The 24,437-nt window shown below is 39.1% G+C and overlaps 1 protein-coding gene across 4 annotated transcripts in view; it reads left to right on the top strand.

Annotated features, from left to right (window-relative positions):
• The window catches only part of ASB7 (ankyrin repeat and SOCS box containing 7), a 51,270-nt gene extending 27,313 nt beyond the window's left edge, over nt 1–23,957 (top strand). For 3 of the 4 annotated variants that reach the window (XM_043489397.1, XM_043489398.1, XM_043489399.1), the window contains 2 exons: nt 6,500–7,105; nt 20,603–23,957. In XM_043489397.1, the coding sequence (XP_043345332.1) occupies nt 6,500–7,105; nt 20,603–20,742 (746 nt within the window). In that variant the 3' untranslated portion in view covers nt 20,743–23,957. Of the gene's footprint in view, nt 1–6,499; nt 7,106–20,152; nt 20,253–20,602 lie in introns of all 4 variants that reach the window. The other variant, XM_043489400.1, reaches the window with a different exon arrangement.
• The last annotated feature ends 480 nt before the right edge of the window (nt 23,958–24,437 follow it).

Raw genomic sequence — 24,437 nt, 5'->3', positions numbered from 1 at the left:
TACCCTAACAGTGGACCTAACATTCCAGGTTAATATGCAATACTGCTCTTCACTGTATCAGACTTTACTTTCACCACCAGATACATCCACAACTGTGTGTCATTTCCACTTTGGCCCAGCTGCTTCATTCTTTCTAGAGCTGTTAGTAATTGCCCTCCACTCTTTCCCAGTAGGATAGTGAACACCTTCCAGCCTGGAGGCTTCATCTTCTAGCATCATATCGTTTTGCCTTTTCATACTGTATATGGGGTTCTCCAGGCACGAATACTGGAGTCAAATATCTTTTTGCCTTTTCATGCTGTCCGTGGGATTCTCCGGGCAAGAATATTGGAGTCGGTTGCCACTTCTCTGGTGGACCACATTTTGTCAGAACTCTATACAGTGATCTTTCTGTCTTGGGTAGCCCTGCACGGCATGGCTCATAGCTTCATTGAGTTATGCAAGCCCCTTCACCACACCAAGGCTGTGATCCATGAAGGGGTTGACAATATAGTATACCCATTTATCGTAACACTCTTAGCAAGCCAAAAGCAGAAGATAACTTCCAAACCCTAAAGAAAGGCACTTGTGGAAAACTGCAGGTTTTCCAAAGACTACAGAATTACATCATAGTAAATGAACTGCTGAATGCTTTCCCTCTAAGATCAGGAACAAGGCAAGTGTATACGCTTTTACTACATTTATTCACATTTTGTTATTCACATAAAAGTCCTGGAATTGGAAAGGAAGAAGTAAAGCTGTCTTTATTTGCAGAGAACATAATTGTGTATTTAGCAAATTGAAAGACATCTACAGAGATGTCTAGAACTATAAAGTGAATTTAGCTAGATTACAGAGTATACAGGCCAATACACAAAAGTCAATTTTACTTCTCTGTACCAGCAAATTATATTTAGAGAATGAACTGTAAAGCAATTCATTATAATAGCAGCGAAGTTTAGTAATAAGTGTAATGAAAGATGTACAATACTTAATACACTGAAAAGTACAAAATATTGCTGAGGGAAATTAAAGAAGATCTGAATAATTAGAGAGGTGTTCTGTATTCACGTTTAGAAGAATAAATAGTATTTAGATAATTTGGAACAGGTTTACATTTTTGGAATATTTAGCATATTCCAATCAATATTTTAACAGGCTTGTTTGAAGAAATTGGTAGGTTGGTTCTAAACTTTATTGGCCAAAACAGTTTTAAAGAAAGTTTGAGGATGTTACCTGCTATCAAAACTTACTATAAAGCTCCAGTAATCAAGATAATCAGGTATTGGTGTATGGTTACACTTTTAGATTGGTGAAACAGAATGGAGTTCAGAAATAGATCCACACTTGTATGGTAAACTTTTGTGGCAAAGGCACCAGGATAAATAATTGAGGAAAAGGTAGTCTTTTAAACAAATTTGTTTGTTGTTCAGTCACTAAGTTGTGTCTGACTCTTTGCAACCCCATAAACTATAGAGCCCCAGGTTTCCCTTTCCTTCACTATCTCCTGGAGTTTGCTCAGACTCGGGTTCATTGAGTCAGTGATGCCATCCAACCGTCTCATCCTCTGATGCCCCCTTCTTCTCCTATCCACAATCTTTCCCAGCATCAGGGTATTGGAGCTTCAGCATCAATCCTCCCAGTGAATATTCAGGGTTGATTTCCTTTAGGATTGACTAGTTTGATCTCCTTGCTGTCCAAGGGACTCTGAAGAGTCTTCTCCAGTACCACAATTCAAAAGCATCAATTCTTCAGCACTCAACCTTCCTTATGGTCCAACTCTCATATCTGTACATGACTACCAGAAAAACCATAGATTTGACTGTGTAAACCTTTGTCAGCAAAGTGATGTCTCTGCTTTTTAATATACTGTCTAGTTTTATCATAGAAATGAGCAAGCATGTTTTAAATTCATGGCTGCAGTCACTGTCCACAGTGATTTTTTAGCCCAAGAAAATAAAATCTGTCACTGTGTCCACTTTTTGTCCTTCTATTTGCCATAAAGTGATGGGACCAGATGCCATGATCTTTGTTTTTTCAGTTTTGAGTTTTAAGCCAGCTTTTTCACTCTCTTTCACCCTCATGAAGAGGCTCTTTAGTTCACTACTTCCTCTTCACTTTCTGCCATTAGAGTGGTATTATCTGCGTATCTGAGGCTGTTGATAATTCTCCCAGCATCTTGATTCCAGCTTGTGATTCATCCAGCCTGGCATTTTGCGTGATATATTCTATATGGAAGTTAAATAAGCAGAGTCACAGTGTACAGCCTTGACGTATTCCTTTCCCAATTTTGAACCAGTCTGTTGTTCCATGACTGGTTCTAACTGTTGCTTCTTAACCTGCGTTATAGGTTCTCAGTAGACAGGTAAGATGGTCTAGTATTCCCATTTTAAGTATTTTCCTCAGTTTGTTGTGATCCACACAGTCAGAGGCTTTAGTGTAGTCAATAAGCGGAAGTAGATCAATGTTTTTCTGGAATTCCCTTGCTTTTTCTGATACAGCAAATGTTGGCAATTTGATATCTTGTTCCTCTGCTTTTTCTAAATGCAACTTGTACATCTGAAAGTTCTTGCTTCGTGTAAACAAATAGTGATTGAACAGATAGACACTTATATGGAAAATAATGAACCTTGATCTGATGTTACACTCTACACTGAAACCAGCTAGCAGTGGATCATTGCTCTAAATATGAATGTTAAAGTTATGAAACTTCTAGAAGAAAACAGAAAATCTGTGTGATTTTGTGTTAGGCAAAGATTTCTTAAACAGAACACAAAATGCACAAACCGTCAAAGAGAACAAATGACAGTAGACTTCATCAAAATTTAAAATTTTTGCTCTTTCAAAGACACATTATAGAAAGTGAAAAGGCGAGCAGTAGACTAGGAGAAAATACAAGACAAAAAGGCTTGTATCCAGAATATATACACAGTTGGGTTTTAAACTCAGTTATGAGTAAAAGTACATAATAAAAATGGGTAGATGATTTCAAGAGACACTTCCCGTAAAGAGTGTATATAAATAAGCCCAATATCACTAGTCATTGGGGAAATGTATATTAAAATCCCACCAAGTTACCACCTTATACTCAACAGAACTGGTAAAGTTAACATTACTAATAATGCTGAGTATTAGTGAAGATGTAGAACATTTGGAATTCTCATACATTGCTAGGGACTGTGATATTGTGTAGTCATTTAGAAAAGCAGTTTGGTACCTTTTTTAGGTTAAATTTATATTTAGGGATTCTTAAGGGGCTCAGTGGTAAAAAAAAAAAAAAAAAGATCCTTCTGCCAGTGCAGATGTGGGAGACGCAGGTTCGGTGCCTGAGTCAGGAGGATCCCCTGGAGGAGGAAATGGCAACCCACTCCAGCATTCTTGCCGGGAAAGTCCCATGAACAGATGAGCCTGGCGTGCTACATTACTGTCGTGGGGTCTCAAAGAGTTGGACACAATTGAGTGACTGAAAAGTGAAAGTGTTAGTTGCCCAGTCGTGTCTGACTGTGTGACCCCATGGACCATAGCCCGCCAGGCTGCTCTGTCCGTGGAATCCTGCAGATGTATATTTAACATGTGAGCCTGCAGTTCTCTCCTAGGTCGTTTCCCAAATGAAATGAAAACATAAATCCACAGACTTGTATTATTCATTATAGCCTAGGAATAACCCATTTGTCCATTTGCTAATGACTGTATAAATAAACTGTATATCCATAGTATGAAATACTGTTCAGCAGTACAAAGGGATGAACTTTTGATGAGCAACAACAACATGGGGATCAATTTCAAAAACATCACAATAACTGAAGTAAGTCAAATGCAAAAGCCTAAACTAGGAAATTCTAGAAAGACAAAGCATTAGTAGTTGCCTGGGGCCTAGAGTCTGGGCAGGGAATTGTCTCTAAAGGGGCAGGAAGGAACTTTTTAAGAGGATGGGAATTATTGTGGTTGTGGTGGTAGTTACATGACTATATGATTCATAAGTTTGTTAACCTGTATACTTAAAATGTCTCCATTTTATTGTACCACGGTAAAGCTATTGGAAAGAAGTCATATTGGTAGGGAATGTTTCTCTGCTTTTATATATATATATATATATATAGCTAAACTTTTCAGTAAGTTTAAATGGGTGTTTTGAGACTTCTATAATTTGTATTAAATACGTGCACCTGGGGAGAGAAAGCTTCCTGAAGTAAAGTTATAAGGTTGATGGTGTTCAGGGAAGGCTTTTCTGATGAAGGAACATTTGAACAGACACAGATGAAGTGAATTCAGTTAAGTCAAAGAAAGTCTTGCCTGTTTCTTATAGAATTTTATCTAAGTGTTTTGTTGTTTCTGCTACTACATTTAAGATTTTTTCTTATTGCATTGGCTAATAATAACTTTTTGTTTTCATCTTTATTTGTCTTATATTTTCCATTTGTTAATTTCTTGAGAAAAGTAACTGTACAGATTTCATGTGTTGTTAACCTACAGTCTTCATTCTATGCTTTGTTTCCAGTATGTACTCAAATAATGCATTTTAATGTTTTTTACTTAGAATAAACAGATCGTTGCTGTATTTGTTAATATTTGTTTTTCCTAGCTCAGTATAGCACTAATTTATAAGTAGAACCAAAAAAAAAAAAAAAAACCTGAAGTGAAAAACCAAAGATGCAAGTGCAGGTTCATGTAACGTAATTTTAATTTTACTGTAAAATAACACATGAGACTATTTGCTGGCATTTTTAAAGGCACCCATGGTAGATGAAAGGTGGGAGAAGTCAAAGTATTGAACTTGAATTTCACTAACAGATAAGAGACAGTGTTTGGAAACAGTTGATTGGTTGGATATAGATTAGAAATGACTGTCTTGGCAAGATTTATGGTTTTGTTTGAATAGTAGAGGTTCTTTTAGATTTCATGCCTGTCCTCACTCTAGATCTAAAAGTAAGGTATCTGAAAAAAAACTTGAGGGCATCTTCTGTCAAAATGGAAACATTAGTAGCCCGTGTTCACGTCTTACCAGTAGATGGCAGCAGTGTGCTTTGTTTAAATGTTCTTGCTTTTATTTATTTATTTTTTTAAGTCGCAACTTGAATAGATACTATATTTTTCTTTCAGTGAAGACCAGGGCAGATATGATACCCTTTTTTTCTTTAAACACAGAAAAGTCTTATTACTATTGTATAATATCAGTTTATATGAAATAATTTTAGAAATTCAACTGATATAACTTACCTCAGAAGTGTTAACATTTTATAGCTTTTGTTGTAGCTAGTTCTTAATTGAAATTTGTATTTTCCACAGTATTATTACTATTTTACATATACTTTTCTGCCTCATAGGTTTTTCTAAGAGCCCAAACTGTCATAAAATGTTATAGAACTAAAAAAAATATTTTTACTAAGCAATACGTGAGTGTTTAATCACATAACTCTGGAGGCTTTTTGTTTGTTTGAAAAACACTCGTGAATTTTTCTCTTTCATGAATGAACGAAGAATTAAGGGTGACTTTTATAAGAAGAAAGCATTTTATTAGGTAGTTAGGTCCAACCAGTTATCTTCACGTGGACTTGCCGGCCTCCGGGAAGTAAGTGACCTGCCTGCAGTGAATAAAGGTTCTTTCGCCTCATCTGTCCCCTGCCCAGGAAGGCCAGTGGGATGCGAGTGGTGCAGAGCTGACTCTTAGCTTCAGGAAGGACTGGGGACAGGGGACAAAAGTCTCTGGCTAGAGAAGTCACATAACTGATAAGTCATTTTAGTTTCTGTCTTCTCTTTTACTTCTTTCTTCCAGAAATCTGTTGATTTAGAAGAGAGGTTTGGAACTGTTTTAGAAAATAATATTTACACAGTGCTGAAGTTTCTCCCAATTTTTCACACAATGTGTGCTGCCTAATTCTTGTAAAACTCCAGAGTTCTTATAAAACAAAGAATTCAGAATAGACCTTTATCTTATAGAAACATGATTTATCAAGATCACTTAACATATATACCTTACATACTTTGGAATTTTTGTAGACCACAAAAAAACTTTTTTTTTTTTTTTACCTAATACACCCTAAAATAACACAGTCTGCCAGACCACAGTACATCCGTAATTTAGAGCAGCAGATGTTGCTACACATGCTTCTTTTTAAGACCAAGAAGCAGCACAAGAGATAATAAAACAAAAAGTTCAAAACAGAAGAGAAACCTGAAACAGTGCAGAGATGAGGGAGTTGGGAAGCCAAGGGCAGCTGGTTAAGTTAGCACAGAGAAGGGGTGTGGCGATCTGAGCTCTGTGTTTGCCGTATTTATCTTTTAAATGCTTTGTAAGTCATATGCTCATCCTGTTGATCCAGGTTTGATGGCTTTCTACTAAAATTTATTTTCCATTAAAACTATTTCAATTAAGCGGAAGCAGGAAGGACTTGATGCTCATTATGTGTTTAATCATTCTGCATTTCATGTGAGAATTGGCTAAGATGTGCTGTGCCATGGCAGAGTTTGTTGCTTTCTCTCCCAGAGTCTGCTAATGTTTTCATTTTGGTTTTAACTCTAGCTGATCCCACAGTTAAGGACTTAATCGGAGGCTTCACTGCTCTTCATTATGCAGCCATGCATGGCCGGGCCCGGATTGCACGCCTGATGTTAGAATCTGAATACAGGAGCGACATTATTAATGCAAAAAGCAATGATGGCTGGACTCCCCTTCATGTGGCTGCTCACTATGGTAGGGACTCATTTGTCCGACTCCTACTGGAGTTCAAGGCTGAGGTTGACCCGCTCAGTGATAAAGGTACAACGCCGCTTCAGCTCGCCATTATCCGAGAGCGGTCAAGCTGTGTGAAAATCCTCCTGGACCACAACGCCAACATCGACATTCAGAACGGTTTCCTGTTGCGATACGCTGTGATTAAAAGCAATCACTCTTATTGCCGAATGTTCCTCCAGAGAGGAGCAGACACAAACTTGGGTCGCTTAGAAGATGGACAGACTCCTTTACATTTGTCTGCCCTTAGGGACGATGTGCTTTGTGCACGGATGTTATATAATTATGGAGCGGACACGAACACAAGGAACTATGAAGGACAGACCCCACTGGCTGTTTCAATAAGCATTTCTGGAAGTAGTCGACCATGTTTGGATTTCTTACAAGAAGTCACAAGTATGTAATTTAATTATTGCTCTTATTACATTTAAAAAAAATTTTTTTGCATCTTCTGAGGAGCTTAAGGTGTTTTTACAACTTAAAATGACCAGATGTTAATGATTCTTGTTAGCGCTGCTCATTCCACTCATCTGAAATGAAAAAGAAAGCTCTATATCACGGGATTTCATAAAAATAATCGTGTTACTAAAAGTAAATAGGCATAGATAGGTGAGAGAAAAATTGGCGAAAAGGATGCAAAGAGCAGAATTTTTTTAATTAACAGAGATCAATGCTAGAACAGGGCATTTCCTACTAGTCATAAACATAGTTTTTCCAGGCTTTCATGAAATTGAGAATGAGGAATTAGAAGGAGAATTTTGGATCTTAGCATCCTTAGCAATGGAAGTGTCTTAGACTTATGCTTTACTCCTAAGCTGTGCTTGTGTTTTATCATTGCGTTTCTGCTTCTTTACAGTGTGAACACACATGGAATGGAATAGCAGTGTTATTTGTTAGGCATCCTAGGAGTACAGATTAAGGATGCTAGAAATTAGAAATTGTTGTAAGTAAAGTTTGTTCCCAGTAAAGAATCTGGTGCCACTGCCTCTGGCCCACACAGGACAGTGTAACTGGCCTGTTTCTGTGTAGGCACTTTTTTTTTAAGCCACGAAGTGTCTGGTCCCCCGTGTTAATGGTACGTGTGTGGTGTCTTTCTGGTGGAGGAATTGGTTTGTGTGGAGTAGCTACCCTCTCCTCTCCGACTTCCTTGTGGGAGCTTCATATTCAACATGAAGCTATTGTCTATAAACGAAGCATTTTGTCTACCATAATTTTTAATGCATTCCCCTTTCCTCAACTGATTTTTGTTTCATTCATTGTTATAGAAGAAGAAAGACATTCTAGGTCCCAGGTAATAGAGGATTAGGAGCTTACTTGACCTGCTTGTAAATAATCCACTGTCCTCCTTGGAACTGAATTTGGGAGTAGAAAATTTATGAAGAAATGAGATATAATTTGGATTTTGTTTATTAATAAGAAAGACAGGATGAAATTATTACCACTAAGTATATTCAGACTCAAGCAAAAGAAAAATCACACTCAGGGTCTAACTCGCGCTGTCCGATAGAACGTTCAGTGATGATGGAAATGGTCTCTGTGCTGTCCATTCTGGTAGCCACTAGCCCCATGTGGCTATTGAGCTCTTATTTTGTGGCAAGTGCCACACAGGAAATGTTTTTTATTGTATTTATAAATTATTTAAATATCTGCAAGTGCCAAGTGGCTGTCGACTTCTTCAGCACAGATATGCCTGCCTTGGGGGAGGTATTTTGAGCTGTTTGGTAGGTGAGTCCTTGCAGAAAGCTTTTGAGACACAGTGATGTACTCAAGAGACAGGAGGTGTTGTGTGTGCTGATTCCTCCCCGCTGACTTCAGATCCAGGCCATATTTTAGGAAAAGACTTCAGCAAAAGTTCAAATGCTGATTCTTTCAGCAAATATTCTAGTAGTTTTCAGTTACAGACTGATAGGGGTTGTTGGTGTTGTGAAAGATAAAATTACTCTTGGACTTGAGGCTAGAATTCTGTTGTATAGCCTATACAGTGTATCTTATACATAAATTCTGAGTGTCTTCTTGTTGCTTTAACTTTGATACTAGATTACCTGGCTGCCTTCAGGAAGGCTTGTTACACACGTAAATGCCGCAGCCTGTTAAAGACTTTGATCAGTGGTTAATGTCGTAGACTAGGACTCAACTGACTAGACTTAGCTCCAGCCCTAACTCTACCACATACTACCTGTGACCTTGGGTAGGTTTGCTAAGTGCTCTGTGCCTCAGTGTCCTTATCTTAAAATTTGGGTAATCATATCTGGCTTATAGGCCTGTTGTGAGGATTGAATGAGTTAATATGTATAAAGCACTTAAAACAATACTTGGCACATTATAAGTGCTATGTGTGTGTTTGTTTGTTTGTTTGTTTAAAGAAAATAAAGTATTAAATGAAGGTGGATGAACAGCAGGGGCTGACTTACTACCTGTGGATCGAATCCCTTAGATTCTTATTCTGCCCTGCCTGTTTTCAGCTTTCTAAACTGTGGTGCGGTCTGCCTGTGAAGACAGGCTACCAGAGGGATGGGAGGAGTCGGCCCTTTGTCCCCGGCCCTTTGGAGCTGCTCAGCGCCACCATGGAGTGCTGCTGGAGAGCAAGTGTTGAGTTAAAAAGAGATGCACACGTACCTTTAAAATTAGGGAGGACAGAAAAATTGACATGCCTGCCTCGTTGTGTTTGAGTTCTCCACTGCACCTGGAGCAAAGCCGTGCACCTAGTAGGTCCGCAGAAAAGGTGGGTTGGCTGACTGCAACCATGAGGATGGTGGCTTAGCAAACTTGGCATGCTTTTCAGAAGCGAAGGAACACCTGTCCTTGGAAGGCTGCACTTAGCCTCTGTCTTCAGATGCCGTGACATAATTCATTAATCTTGACTTTGCCATCAGTGGTGTCTTCTGCCAAAAGCAAATGAAGTGTTTCTGCTTCACCTGTGCATTGTTTATGAGGTTTTCTTTTTCCTAGTGTGCTGGAAGGACTGACTGTAACTGATGGCTCACTGGAGCTCTGTACTGGCTCTCTTGAAAACCAGAGTGAAAGATGGTTGGGTGCTTCAGGGAGCGTCAGGTTAAGTCCCTGAGCTCCTTCCTGCCTGTGCTGCTGCGGAGCCCCTGCTCCCTCAGCCCCGCATCCTCGGCCTCTGATCTGAGAGACTCCTGAGGTGTAAGAACAGCAAAGGCACTTGGTGGTCTTTGTTCAGGACCATGTTAGTTTTCATTGTTCCACTTTGACTAGAGAGCACATTATTTAAGTCGGAAGAGCTCAAAACAGTTGTAATCTTAGAACCTAAAAGTTGTTGTGGCTTTTTAGAAAAGTTGCCATAAAACCTCTGATACACACTCCATAAAAACAGGGCAGATCAAGTGGCTTAGTTACAAAGTAGTATGTGCAGGCGCCTTGTTGATCACAGTAGAAGGAGAAGCCACAAAAAGCTGCTGTTACTCTACAGACAGACTTCCAGAAACCTCTGCCTTCTTGAATGTCCAGAACTCAGTGTGGCCTCCTCCAGAAAGCCAGTCAACTGAAGGACCAGCTTTTTTGTGCCTGGGAATAATGAATACAACCAAGAAGAGCCAAAGATCATACCTAGAGAATGAGGATCACCTTGCTGAGGGAAGGATGTTTCCTCCTTAAAGAAGCTAGTTTTGGGTCTTAGTTCTTTTACTTGGAGAAAAAAAGAAAGCAGAGACAATGGAGCAGATAAAACTAAAGACGCATGATTGAGGTCAGTGAAGGTGTGACGGGGGCAGGAAGACGTGCTGGTGACAGGCAGCAGCAGGCGTCCTGGTGGAGACCCCTTACGGAGGCCTGTTGAGAACTCTCATTCTGAGGATTGTGCCAGTGTGTGCAGTTAATTAGGGTAATTTGTATGTGTAGTTTGCAAAAACACCATTATAGAGCTAAGAGGATCATGGAAATTCTGGCAATATAGGAAGGGGCAAAAATTCTCTAGCTGAAGAGCAGAGATTGTCGGAATGTTTATCCAATTCAAAAGAAAAAAATTAACATTTATGCACAAGAAATGGCAAGCACAAGAAAATGTTAAAAGAGGTACAAGACCAAAACTTCAAGAAAGATTATTTCATAAGGAAAGCTTCCCTTGAGGAAATGGTTTAATAATAATGAAAACCTCCCTGAGCAACTGGATTATAAGCTGGTGCTCTTTCCCCCTTGTCAGCTCCCTGCCCTACCATGTAAATTTCCCTAGTCAAGGAGGTATTCAGAATATGAACGTCTTTTAGGAGAGAGAGAGAAAGTCCATGAGGAAAGTATTGTCCTTTCCGCTGTTTCCTGCCTTACCCGGTACTCCGCCCCCAAATACCCACACTTTGGTGAGAGGACTGTGGTGGAGGGGTCAGAGAAACGTTTATTCTCCAGGTAGGCTAGGACTCTGGTGAGGTCTCTCCCTTGGCTCACAGACCTTTGTTGTGAAGTTTCCGAGTGTCTCTCGGGTCAGTGCTCACACCCTCCTCCTGCCAGAGCCACCAGGGGTCTTCCTTGCCTCTCCCTTGAGAACCTGAGGGGTCCCTGAAAGGACAGCTCAGAACATGTGAGTCGTTCCTAAGACTGTGGCTCTCACTCACAGACTGGGCCACGCACAGTGCTTGGCTGCTTATCTAAAGGACCATTTAAGTATTCCTACTAGTTTGTGGCTCCAGTAGCTTCTGCCCCAAGTGCACCGATTTCAGCTCTGATTACAGATCTGCCTCTCTCTCCAGATTCTATGGTGGAGGTTTGCCCTCTACATCCATTTACTGATGGGTCCTAGATACACCCTTGATTCTGAGTTTGTTCAGCTTTTTCTTCATGTAGGAACTGGAGTGATTATGATTACTTCAAGTTCTCTTTTATGTTGGAGCTGAAACCAGAAGTCTGTTCATTGTTTTTATCATTTTTCAGTTACATCGTGAAAATCGTCCACAATGTGAAAATCATCCTGTCCTCGGTCCCTAGGACTGAGCAGCGTTTGCCCTCTTGGGTTCAGAGGCCCGTGTCTCCCTCACGGCACCCCGACGGTTTCTCAGCGGGGCCTGTGTCTGGTTGCTGTTAGGTCAGCTGCGTCCTGTGGCGGGGAGAGCAGACAGTGGGCTCTTGCCCCAGCGTCTGACTTACCTGATACGCCTGGGCAGGCTGCCTAGCCTCCCACCCACCCCACGGGGCTGTGGCCTTCTCTGAAAATCAGGGGAATTAAGAGTCTGTGGGGTCCCTCCTTTTAAAAATTTTTGCCAATAACCACTCTTAAAGGGAATGATATCCTGCTGCTTGTGGTTTTATTTTATTTTGTTTTTGGATTCATACAGAACGGTGTGGACTCTCGGGGGTCCTCAAGACATGAGATCAAAACTAATTTCATAACAGTGCTAAGATATTACGGGCCTCTTTGACTGCACTGACTTTGCACTGACGTGTGAGCGGTGATGGGTGGAACAGCAGGCACCTGAGCAAGCATGAAAGTCGTGGCCCAGAGGCTGCTGGCAGTGGTGTTCTTCACCAGAAGGCAGTCTGAGTAGAGTGTTCCAGATCCATCTAGGAATGTCTTTGATGTAATTTTATTAAATTCTTATCCATTTGAGTATGTACCTTTTTTAATATTCTGTGGGATGGAAATTGAAAGTGTTCTTACTCTGTAACAAAGTGTGATTGAATTAAGGGAAAGTATATCTGTGATTTGTTTGATCTGAACCAGCAACTTTTTTTTGATGGAATACCATATTTACCTAAAATACGAGATGGACAGCCAAGCTGGTTAGGCTTTGGTATTTCGTAAACATTTTCTTGAAAATGAATAAAGCTCACTTGTCACCTTAAGGAAAACAACTGAAAGTATTTATGATGAGCAACAAATTTTGAGCTTTCAAGTGAAAGTTAGAATTTTGAAAAGCTTATATTTGCCGCTAGGACATTGACAGTTTACCAATATGTAAAAACTTTTCAAAATCAGAAGAGCTATTAACAACAGTAATTTTTTGCTATCATGCAATGAATTGGGTCACCATTGGAAAGATCTGCATAACTCAGGTAATCAGTGTTTTCCAGATGACTAATGCATGATGTTACACAATCGTGCATGGGTAAAAGATCCCTTCAAAGGGCAAAATAGACCAATCGGATTTTAATATGAAAGGATATAAAAAAGTTCACTGATTTGGGGTCAGATTCCATATTGCATCTAACCTTTAAAAAGCACCTCTTGTTGAGTTTTGGTGTAGTATCAAAGATCCATGGTTATCTGTAAAGGCCATTAAGTATCCCTTCCTCCTCCCACTACCATTGTGAGTCTGGATTTTCTTCATTTACTTCAATCAAGACAGCATATTCTTTAACAGCAGATGGTATGCAGAAGCAGATCTCTGATTCTAGCTGTCTTCTCTGAAGCCAGACCTAAGAGATATTTGCAAAGATGTAAAACAGTACCACTCTTCTCATGAAATCTTTCTTGTTTTGGAAAGCAGCTTTTTTTTTCCCCCATAAAAATTTATTTCAGCTGATAATTTATCACTCTTATTTTAAGGAATCAGTATTTTAAAATTTTCTAGATTTGGTAAATATAGTTAGATATAGCACACATAATGGAGAAGGAAATGGCAGCCCACTCCAGTGTCCTTGCCTGGTGGGCTACAGTCCACGGAGTTGTGAAGAGCCAGACACAACTTAGCAACTCGACAACAGCACATAAACGAAAATTCTTTGAGGTCCTCCAACTTTAAGAGTGCAAAGAGGTCCTAAAACTAAAAAAGTTAAGACCTAGCAATGTTCAATTTCTACATTCAAAATTTTAAGGACACACTGTTAACCTAGTGTTTTAGGATTTAATGATTTTCTAACATATTTCCATTTGCAGTTACAATCTGTGAATAAGATGGGAAGTTTTAAATTACTGCTTGGTCAATGCCAGCACACTTATTACTTAGGATCTGTAGAGAGAGATCAGTGATTGTTCTGTCAGGTGCTCTGGGGGTAAAACAGATTCATTGTCCATTTAGAAGACTAGTGCCCTGGATTGTAGATGCCGTCTCAGTGATTCACCGTGCACAGAAGCATGTCAGAGGTGAAGGAGTCCTTGAGTAAGTTAACCACTTAACTAGTTTTTAAACACCTTATTTATCTGTCTGTTTATTTATTTTACATAGCATGGTAGGCTCTTGCAGAAATTATTCTTAAGGCAGAGAACATGCCAGTTGGGTTTGTGTTTAATATTCAGAAGAGTCCATGTAATAATCTGTGTTTCTAGTAGTTGCTGTTCCAGTGCTTGAAGCAACCACTCAATATGCTATAGTGGTATGTAAAAGGTAGTGCTGGGTTGTATTTTGATTTGTGTGTTTTAAGGAATTAATAAAAGGGATTAATTATTTAAATTTTAAATAATTTTAATGTATTTGATAATTTAAGTACTTTATAATTTTAAAATATTTTTATTTAAATAAAAATGCTTTAATGATTACACTGATCAGAAGGAATTTGAAAAATAAAGGGTTCTTGTTTCTGAGAGAAAAAAGATGAGGTAAATGGGAATGAGTTGGATTAATCGTTTTGCAATGACAATCTGTCAAGTACTTTTAAAAGTAATTTTAAGAAAGTGAAATTTAGGCTGTGACTTTCTGGGCTAAGTCCAGTACAGCAACGGGTGTGTAAGCAGGCGATCATAGCAGCTCCTCTGCCCCAGGTGCCCTTACTACTCCTGTGTTCCTTTCACATGCTTCTGTTACCAATTTCTTTGACTTTTTCTTTTGTTTGTTTTTTTAGTATGACTTATCAAAATAGTGATACTTAGTATAGCTCTTTGGAGAAATAATTTGTGTAACACATTTTAACAAAGATTATTTTTGATTATTGATTTTTATTCTAGTTGGGGATTTTGCTACACTTCTGCATTGTAGTCTTCCTAGGTTATTTAGTATCAATTATTAAAATTACTTTTAGAAATAAATAGTACACTGCGTTTATAATAGGCTAACCTTATTTACTTAGCACTTTTCATCTTGGGTCAACATCTGGAATGGTCTCCCAGTACCTCCATCTTATCTTAGTTTCCCTTTTAAGATCCTCCATGAGCACGCTTTATTCTCTTGCTCTTGTCCCTGAACGCCCTTTACTGGCTTAGTATGAAATGTGTTAAATCTTATTTTATAGGACAAAGGTAGTGCTGCTACTGCTGCTAGCTCACCTCAAAATAAGAATCATGGTATTGAAAAGTAAAAGGCTACTTTGATTTCACTCTTGGATGGAATCCAGAGTTACACAGCGTCAGCTTGGATGACTTGGAGAAGGCAGTGGCACCCCACTCCAGTACTCCTGCCTGGAAAATCGCATGGACGGAGGAGCCTGGTAGGCTGCAGTCCATGGAATCGCCAAGAGTCGGACATGACTGAGTGACTTCAGTTTCACTTTTCACTTTCTTGCATTGGAGAAGGAAATGGCAACCCCCTCCAGTGTTCTTGCCTGGAGATTCCCAGGGACGGGGAGCCTGGTGGGCTGCCGTCTATGGGGTTGCACAGAGTCGGACACGACTGAAGTGACTTAGCAGCAGCAGCAGTAGCTTGGATGATACAGTGCACAGTTCTAAGTCAGATTACACTACATTTTAAGGTCTTTGATATGGAAAGTATGACCTTATTCTGTACCATTTCTATCATATTTGTATTACTTTCTGTTTCTTGTGTAGCCTTCTAAGAATTTCTGTTATTTGTTACAAAGCAGTATGTGCTTTTCTTTGGCTTAAGGCAAATGCAGAGGTGGTCATGTCAAAAGGAGATATTTAATGCTTTAGGGTGTTTAACTTTTGAAATTATGCTGCAGCCCTGGTTTTGTAATTTGTTCTAGACCAGGCTCTTCAAAAGCTGATTTCCTATTTTATACCAGCCCAATTATTACTAATGATGGGCTTCTTTACCAAGTGGAAAAACTAATAACCCTTTGAAGTGTTAGGTAATCCCATTGTAATTCATTAGTATGAATAATAGTTTGTAGTGTCTCTGCATCCCCCATAGCATTTATAGTTCCTTAAATTATACTTCTTGTGTGTGTGTGTGTGTGTGTGTGTGTATGTGTGTGAGAGAGAGAGATGTCTCCCTCGGTGTCCCCTATTGTGATCCCTTGAACACGGCAGTTGCTGTTTAACAGCACAGGAGTGAGACACCTAGTAAACAGCGTGTACGTGTATTGATTTTTGTTGTTGTTCCCTTTTATTCTCTTTCTCTGCCTTCTTTTCCTCTGTCTCCTCCTTTCCTTTGTCCCTTTAATCTTTGGGACAGTGCATTTTTAAGTACATGGTAGGTGCTCAGTAAGGACTTTTGAGTGATGTGTTGACAAGAAAGTAAGTACAGGTGTACCTTGGAGATGTTGCAGGTTCTTTTCCAGACCACTGCAGTACAGGGAGTCAGGCAAATTGTTTGGTTTCCCAGTTCATAGAAAAGTTACATTTACACTATATTGTAGTATACCAAATGTGCAATAGCATTTTGTCTAAAAAAAAAAAGTAATAATAATGTGCATACCTTAACTTAAAAAGTACTTTATTACTAGAAGATGCCAATCATTATCTGAGCCTTTAGCCAGTGGCTTCAAAAAAAAAGATCACTGATCACAGATAACATAATAATAAAATAATAAGAGATAATAGTACAATAATAGAAATAGAAAATATTTGAAATACTGTAAGGCTTACCAAAATGTGATGCAAAAACATGAAGTGAGCAAGTGCTGTTGGGAAAGTGGCATTGATAGACTTGCTCAACTTGTTGCCACAAGCCTTCAATTTGTAAAAATGCAGTATCTACAAAGTGCAATAAAATAAGGTATGCCTGTACTTCTTTATTCAGTCATAATCCTCTATTCCTAAAATGATTTTCCTGGAAAAAAATGGCTCCTTAAATAGTCTTGGAAATAGCAATCATTACAATGAGTAGTCTTTATTACTTTTTATCATGTAGCCTGCTTTTCACCCAGTGCCACTACCTGCCAAGGTGAGGACATAGCTGTGTATTTGTGGACACCCCTCACTTCATCACTGCACAGCTTCTTCTACAAGGTTCCCCCATCTCTGCCTAATCCAAGTCATGTAGTGATTTCCAGAATATAATTTCCATCAGTTTGCCTAGAACTGGGCATCATGCTCCTTTACTATGAAACTGTCAACTCATTTTCTTATCATCTTAGCAGCAGGAAAACAGAGCTCCTTCCAAGAAGGAGCCCTCTACTTTTCTGAGAAGGAGAACCAAAACATTATATCCTTCCAGTATTTAAAATTACTGTTTTAACATTTATATACCAAATACTCTATAACTCTTACTATATGCCTGGTCCTGTTGTAAGCACTTTACCAAAACTAATTCTTATGCTTGTAAGGCCTATTGTGTAGGTCATCCTCAGTTCTTAGATGTGGAAACCAAAGTAGAAGGCTAAGTAGCTCACCCAAGAGCTACTGGGTATAACAGTTGGTGGTTTAACTGTGGCTTTTACTATTCGAGGTATTTCTGCAGACAGGAGTTACATATGGTCAAGAAATCTTCAAACATTGAGACTGCTGCAACACACTGCTTAAGAAGAAGAGAATTCAGTAGCAAATTGAGTAAAGCTTTCTGATATTCAGGCATAGGAAGCACATTTTCACCTGGAAAGGCTCATGCACCAGTAGCTCCTGCGGATGGTGGCTTTCTGAAGCTGTGTCCCTTGAATTCAACTTGCTGGCTCATCTTGGCCCTCTTTCGATTTATCACAGCCAATGAGGAGAGCCAGTGGCACTTGTAATATTCTGCCTGGGAAATTTTCTTACCTAGATTGTTAGGGCATTTCCAGTTTTCCCCTTACCCCAGGTGACAGTGTTGCCAAACTATATCTTCCCTGTCCTCTAGCTTCTAGTAACATTTTAAAAACTTTTAGCCCTGACTGTCAGCCTCATCAAAGCTCTTCCCCCTTCCCGGTCCCAATGACAAAGCTACCTATTAGATTTCTTTTTTTTTTTTTTTTAATGGTAACACCCTACTTCCACATTCCAGAATCTCAGTTATCTAATGCTGCAAAATTGAGTGGCTTAAAATGATAACAGTTGATTATTTTATTTCTCTGCACCAAGCATTGTCATCTTCCTGGGGTCACTCCACTTGACTGGGGTCTTTCCACCTTCAAAATGTCTCACTCTGATGCCTGGCTAGTTGTGTAGGCAGTTGGCTAGGAGCTCAGCCTGGACTTTTGGGTGGTGACCTCAGTTCCTTTTTGTAGACTTAATGGCCTGGTGATAGTTGTGTGCCAGGAGTGAATGTCTCAAGAGTCAGTTGGGAGCTCTGATTTATGAGTTTCACCATAGTCAGTTTCTAGGAGAGGGAACCCAGATACTGTCTCTTAACACTGGGGTATCCAGTCATGTTATTTAAAGAAGAGCGTGAGGTCTTTGGAGATACTGTGCTCATTTTTGGAGACTGTAATCTTCCACAGAACAAGACCTTTTGTCTTCATCTTTTCTACCTTAGCTAAGCAAATTCCAGTAATATAGTAATTTTTCCACATTGTTAGATGATGTTTTCATTTAAGTATACATGTATATTTATATATGTCAATTTTATCTCATCTGTTTTGCCTTGAATACATTGTGGTTGCTCTTTTCATTAATATTGTACTTCAAAAGAACCTGCCATCTTTTAGGAAAATCAAATTCTTTTTAAAAAAAGATTCAAATATGATTCATACTCTGGTTTGCATTTGTAGATCAAATAGTTTAAGCATTTATTGAAAAATGACTGATAATTTATTTTCTTCCTAAAGGTAGCCCATGAATGGTGATGAAAAATATTTCAAAACAGATAATAAGAAATGATTTGCTGTTGACATGGGTGTGTTTTGCAATGAGTCAGTTGACTGTTTTATACTCTTAGGACAAGCTTATTAAGTATTCATCTGTTCAGCTAATATTTGTTGAGTATTGATTGTGTCAGGTGTTGGCAGCCAGAAATCGTCTTACCCTCATGGAACGTATAAGGGAGAAGATGGGCATTAATGGGTAATCACCGAGTAAATGTGAAATCATAGCCGTGTTCAGTACTCCAGAGAAACGGAACTCAGGAAGTATCTGAGAGGGAACCTGACCTCGTCTGCTCTGATGACGTGGCCTTTTTAGCGGAGATCTGGATGGTGAGGAGGATGTAGCCTCACCGAGAGCGCACAGCAGCCTCACACAGTCCTCAGGCGGACATCCATGGAGATCCGTGCTGCTGGCTTACAGCCGTTCTTCAGGAGAGCAGTAGCTTCAGCTGTGATTCTGCTAGGAGACCATGTATTTAGGGCCTCTCGGAAAGCGCATGATCACACAGGCCTTACAGTGCAGAGGTCTGAGTTTTAAGGACCCTTTTTCATTTATAACTTTTAATAATGGTGATCCCTATAAACAGGTACAATTCAAGTAAGTACGAAGTATAGCAGTAGTCCTCCATGGATGGCCCAGGGACTCCTGGAATTAACCAGACCCTTTCAGGATATTGAGATCAAAATGATTTTCCTTGTAATACTGAGACATTTTTTGTCTTTTCCACATTCCTTCTTTTACGAGAGTAAGTGAACTTCCTCAGAGACTGGGTGATGTGGTTTCATCCCAGCAGGTTGGATATGAGAGCATACATGAGACTTCAGCTATTATCCATTCATCCAGACCTTTAAAAACCTGCAAAAATGGGAAAAAATGCCATTCTTTTTGTTTATTTTTGAAAATATTGTTACTTTCATAACAGTGTTATTTATGTTAAAATGTAATAGGCTTATCTTTATTATTTGTAAATGAATTAATATGTATTTCTGAACTTTCTGTTTAAACTTCTTGCATGGTAATTAAAGCGTAAAGAGGTTTTGAGACCAAAAAGTTTGAGAACTGCTGAAGTATGGCATTGTTCTTGACTTTAAGCATGTTACTTAATGTTGGAGATGCAAGCAGTCTGTAAAATGGGGTTGATGATCAAAGTACTTCCCTCGTAAAAGGATAAAAACAAGTTAGTGTATGTCAGGAGCCTATAAGACTACTACACATTCAACATATGTTAATTTGTATCATTATTGCCATTTAATACAAAAGTAGAAATTTATGTGAATCCAAACACTTCTGAGGCTTGGTAGCAAAGAATTTTGCTCTTGTTTGTGGTCATCTCTATTGTTTTGGTGAAACACAGTATTCAAAGGTGAAAGAAATTACAATGTGTAATTTTTTTTTTTTTGAGTTCATTTATAGCATAGGTTTTTATTGGCAGATGGTCAGGATGGCATATTTGAAGACACGAAAATTCAGGATAGCTTGCTATGCCTTTTCCACCTCCCTGCCCGCCCTCCCAGTCCATTCCCTTCTCCCCACAGCAGGGTTCTGCTGTGTCTAGAATCATGGGGAACAGAGGGGCACACCTCATTTGGGAGAACTCCCCGGGGTTGGGGTCCATGCCCTGGACAGGGAGCTGATAGGAGGAACTTAGCTCCCTCACTTTTCAGGTGGAGTCACTGAGGCCCAGAAGAGGGATTTGCTCACACAGGTTCAACCCGCATATTAGAGGCCTACCTGGGACAAGAGCTGACATTCCGATTTGTAATGGTAAGAAAACCAGGCTGAGAATCAGAAGAACTGGTTTTAGTCTCAGTCTCAAACACTTCAGTTGGTTGTCTGATGTTGAGCAGTTGACTAAAATCACTGATCCTTAGTGTCCCGATTTGTCAAATGGAAGTGAAACTACCCACCATCCAGCGCTGTGAAAAGGATCAGTGAGATGCCATGTAATGGTACCCAGGATGCATCCTCCTAGCTCATCTCTCTGCTCCTTTGCATGTAAAGTCCGTAGAGAGACACTTCCCAATGAAATAAAATACTCCTTTCAGAACCTTAAAGCCCTCCTTAAATGTTGTGTTTTGCAGCTTTGTAACATTTTCTTTTTTCTGTCTTTTTAGGACAGCCCAGAAACTTGCAGGACCTGTGCCGAATTAAAATTCGACAGTGTATAGGCCTTCAAAACCTAAAACTACTTGATGAACTACCAATTGCCAAGGTCATGAAAGACTACTTAAAACACAAATTTGATGATATCTGATACACAGAGAACTGTGAGCAAGATTAGGAGTTATATTCCAGATACTTAAAAGGCTTTTTGCCTTGCACAAAGTATATCCTATGCAATTTCTGATTTGCTGTGAAGTCAGAAAGCAGGTATACACTTACAGGTTTTTTTGTTTGTTTGGTTGGTTTTCATTGTAGGGGAGAGGTTTTTTTATACACACACACACACACACACACCACATGCTTGAAGGTCTTAATTTGGTTTCTTGGTCCAAGTTTAAGAGGTCCAAGCTTTCTATACAATATTGCATTTAAAACAATTGTTTTTCCAAAATGACACAAGCAGGTTTGGAGTGGAGAATTGACCCTTTCCAAATTTATGGTTTCATTGGCGTGCACAATATTATAAACCAGCAGAGCACTTGTTACAGTTTGGAGGCACAATTTCAGCCAGGGCATCCAGGGTCCTACTGGAAAATGCCCTAAGAAATTTTTTAAGTAATGCCGTCACCTCATTCATTTTAATGAGTACAAATTGGCTGTTTCAAACTGTTCTTTTCCTAATTAATGTAGCTTTGGATGACTTACAATCCCTCTGCCTTTGTTGGTGTGCTCGTTCTAACTCACTTTTAACAGCTGTAGTACACTACCCAGAGACGTTGAGTCTCAACTTCTGTCTCTAGTTGAACTGTGCTTTTAAAACAATTAGTGGGAAAGAAAAAAACTTTATAAAGCCCGTGTATTCTGTTTTTAAAATAGTGCCTCCAGTGCAAACTCTTTCTGGTGTATTTTATCCATTATTTCACTTGATGTTCCTCATTCCACAGCTGGCTTTGACATGCCTGTGAGAACAGGAACTGCCACTTTAATTTTAATTGCAGAACATAGTGTCAGTTGCAATTTCCATTTTAAGCTTTGTCTTTTACTTCAGTTTAAGCAGAAAATTTCATGTCCTGGTGGTAGAGTATTCCCTAAAAATAGCCAAAATACTGTTAAATCATTTGGCTTTAATGGATAAATAATTTGGGATGGTTTCATGGTGTTTATTTCGTCCCAGTTGAAATAAAATGTCTAAAGGGTAAAATTTCTAATGGGTGCACATTTGTAAGTCTGGTTAATTTCTAATATGCTAATTAAGCATTTCCTATCTTTTAAAGTTATACACAGTGACGCTCTTCAGAACAGTTATTTTCTGGGTTGATCGGCATATGTTTGCAGTGTAAACATAAATATGATAAAGTGTGAATAACAGTGGTTCCAGAGGTATTAGGAATCTATGGAGATGCCCTTGGAAATGAGCCCTGTGCTTGATGTGTCATCGTATTAGTTCCAGAAGAAGCTTTAAAACTATCCCAGTATTGTCCTTAGTGCTTTGGGAAATTTCAGAATATTTACACACTAGTAATAAATTTATTATCAGAAGTTTACAAAAGAAAGGGCTTCTCTTGTCTCAATTTCTAGTTTTAAGTCATTAAGTATAAAGTTATTTCACCTGAAAAGTATAACTAGGTAGAATTAGGAGTCTCCTCTGGTTTTATCCTTTATCAGAGCCAACAGTGATATTTCCTCAAGCACAAAATTTATTCTCTTGGATGCGAAGTAGCTCTGGCATCAGATACCTGCTCTGCTGGGCCTGGGCTGGGAGCAGGTTTCTGAGCAGTGGGCAGCTTCGGGAAGAGGGTGATGCGAGGGATCACGGATGGGGTACGTAGCCTCTTCCGCAGGGAACCACTCAGTGTGTGGCCAGTTTTGCAACCATCCAAAAACTGTAACTGGGGTGTGATCGATAGAAATGGGTATTCTGACTTTTTTCCCATAAAAATATCTCCAAAAAGTTATCTTCTGAGAGAGAATCCTTGTGAAGCTAGGAGCTGAGCTGTGTTCTCCTTCTGGAAACCAATAGCCAGGTCAGAGCTAAGGCACACTTGGCATCAGGGACCTGGCTTGGCTGGAAATGAATGGTGTTGCTTCTCCCTGAACCCAGGCCAGGGAGACAGGGATGTGGGAAGGCAGGCAGAACCCTGCCTTTGAGCAGTGATGTTACTGTTATGTTCGCACAGGGCTCATCTCCTCATGTGTCTATTAATTTATTCAGTTAGTTTAAAATGATTTTCTTTCCCCGGCCATTCGGAGATCTCCAAAACTAAGTTCACCGCTGACTTAGAGTCAGGAAATTCCAAGTAAAAAGATCAGATTAAGGTAAATTCTTTGCTCTGTATTGCTGCTTAGACTTAAGAGGAAAAAAAAAATTATGAGAGCTCTTCCTGGAATCCAAATTTCTATTTAATGAAGAAGTGTGTAATTCCATTATTTGTTTGAGGTTTGATTTTTCTGGAAGCTTGAAAAGAATGTTTTATTTTTGTTGTTACTAGAATCCCAATCACATATCATCTTTAACAGTAACTAAAATGTCTCAAAGTTGGTAACTGGTGGAATACAGGGATGAATGTGCAGGTCTGCTCTCCAGTTTGATTGGCAGAGAAGCACTCTGTCGTAACATAATGAGGACAGATGTTTTCAGAAAATCAACTGGTTTTTCCAGAATCTTGACTGAAATGTTCAGAATAGTATCAAATTTGTCACTGATCCTTCTGTGTTTCTTTTGAAATTTATTATTTAAGCCTGTTACTAAACCTTTATAAAAATGTATTTGGCAAGTACACCAAAGACACCAGCTCATAAAAGATTATGATCATTAATGAACTGCAAACCTCATCTTTTGCAAACGGAAGATTTTTTTTGTGTGTGTAAATATTTGTGTTTATAAATGTACAGCAGAGTAAGGGTGTTTTTTAGATTATTTAATTTCCATATTTCTAAACTATTTACTACAGAATAATCCACGCTTGTTAGTTTGGAGGACTTGACAATTCTGTTTTTTTAATTCATTATCAGTCCTGCTTGGAGCAGCATTTCCGCTAGAGAATTCAGTGTTCTGGCAGTAGCAAGAGTACACATCTGGAGCATGAGGGAGTCTAGCTTGGTTTGTCAGATACACACCCTACAAGATGAGAATGTGTAGTTTAATTACCACAGCGGACCATACAAAAACGGAGGTTCTAACTTTGCTGCAGAATTGCACATCAGCCCAGAGTGTCACTGGGATGAGGCCCTTGGCCCACAAATTTAGCTCTCATGTAACTCCTAGTGTGTTATATCATAATGTATTTTGTTCTTCCTTTGTAATGTAAGTTTTGCTTTGGGTCAGTTTGAATTAAAAAAAAAAAATCACTTAAATCTGGTTTAAAACATAGTGGAACTGTGTTTTATTTCTAGTCTGCCTTAACTTTTTAATACTTCCAGCTATTTGGTCAAAAGAAAGAAAGTGAACTCAGCATTTTAGATAATTAAGAATTGGGTAAGAATGTAATACAGGAAGTAGCACTATTTTAGATCATTTAAGAATCCTCCCCGCCCCCACCCTGCTTTTTAACACATTCTTCAAATACCCTCCAACAAAAGACTATCTATCCCCTTCTTCTGCGTGTTGATCCGCCACTGAGCCTTTTGGGGCCAGATTCACCTCTGCCTCATTCTGACTGAGGACAGTTTGGACCACAGCATCTCTAAGCACAGAACAGTATATTCAGTTAAATAATGAATTTGAGGTAGTTTATTAGCTTGCAAGAGATATAACAAACAGCTTTGATTTCATACTTCCTCTGTGTCCCATAAGCACAGCTTGATTTAGGAGAGGCCTCAGACTAATGAGTGATGGTGTGCTAAGAA

Source organism: Cervus canadensis, chromosome 17 (genome assembly GCF_019320065.1).
Source record: "Cervus canadensis isolate Bull #8, Minnesota chromosome 17, ASM1932006v1, whole genome shotgun sequence".
Lineage (NCBI taxonomy): Eukaryota > Metazoa > Chordata > Mammalia > Artiodactyla > Cervidae > Cervus > Cervus canadensis.
Note: the sequence above shows the minus strand (reverse complement) of the source record. Positions and strands in the feature narration are given on the sequence as shown.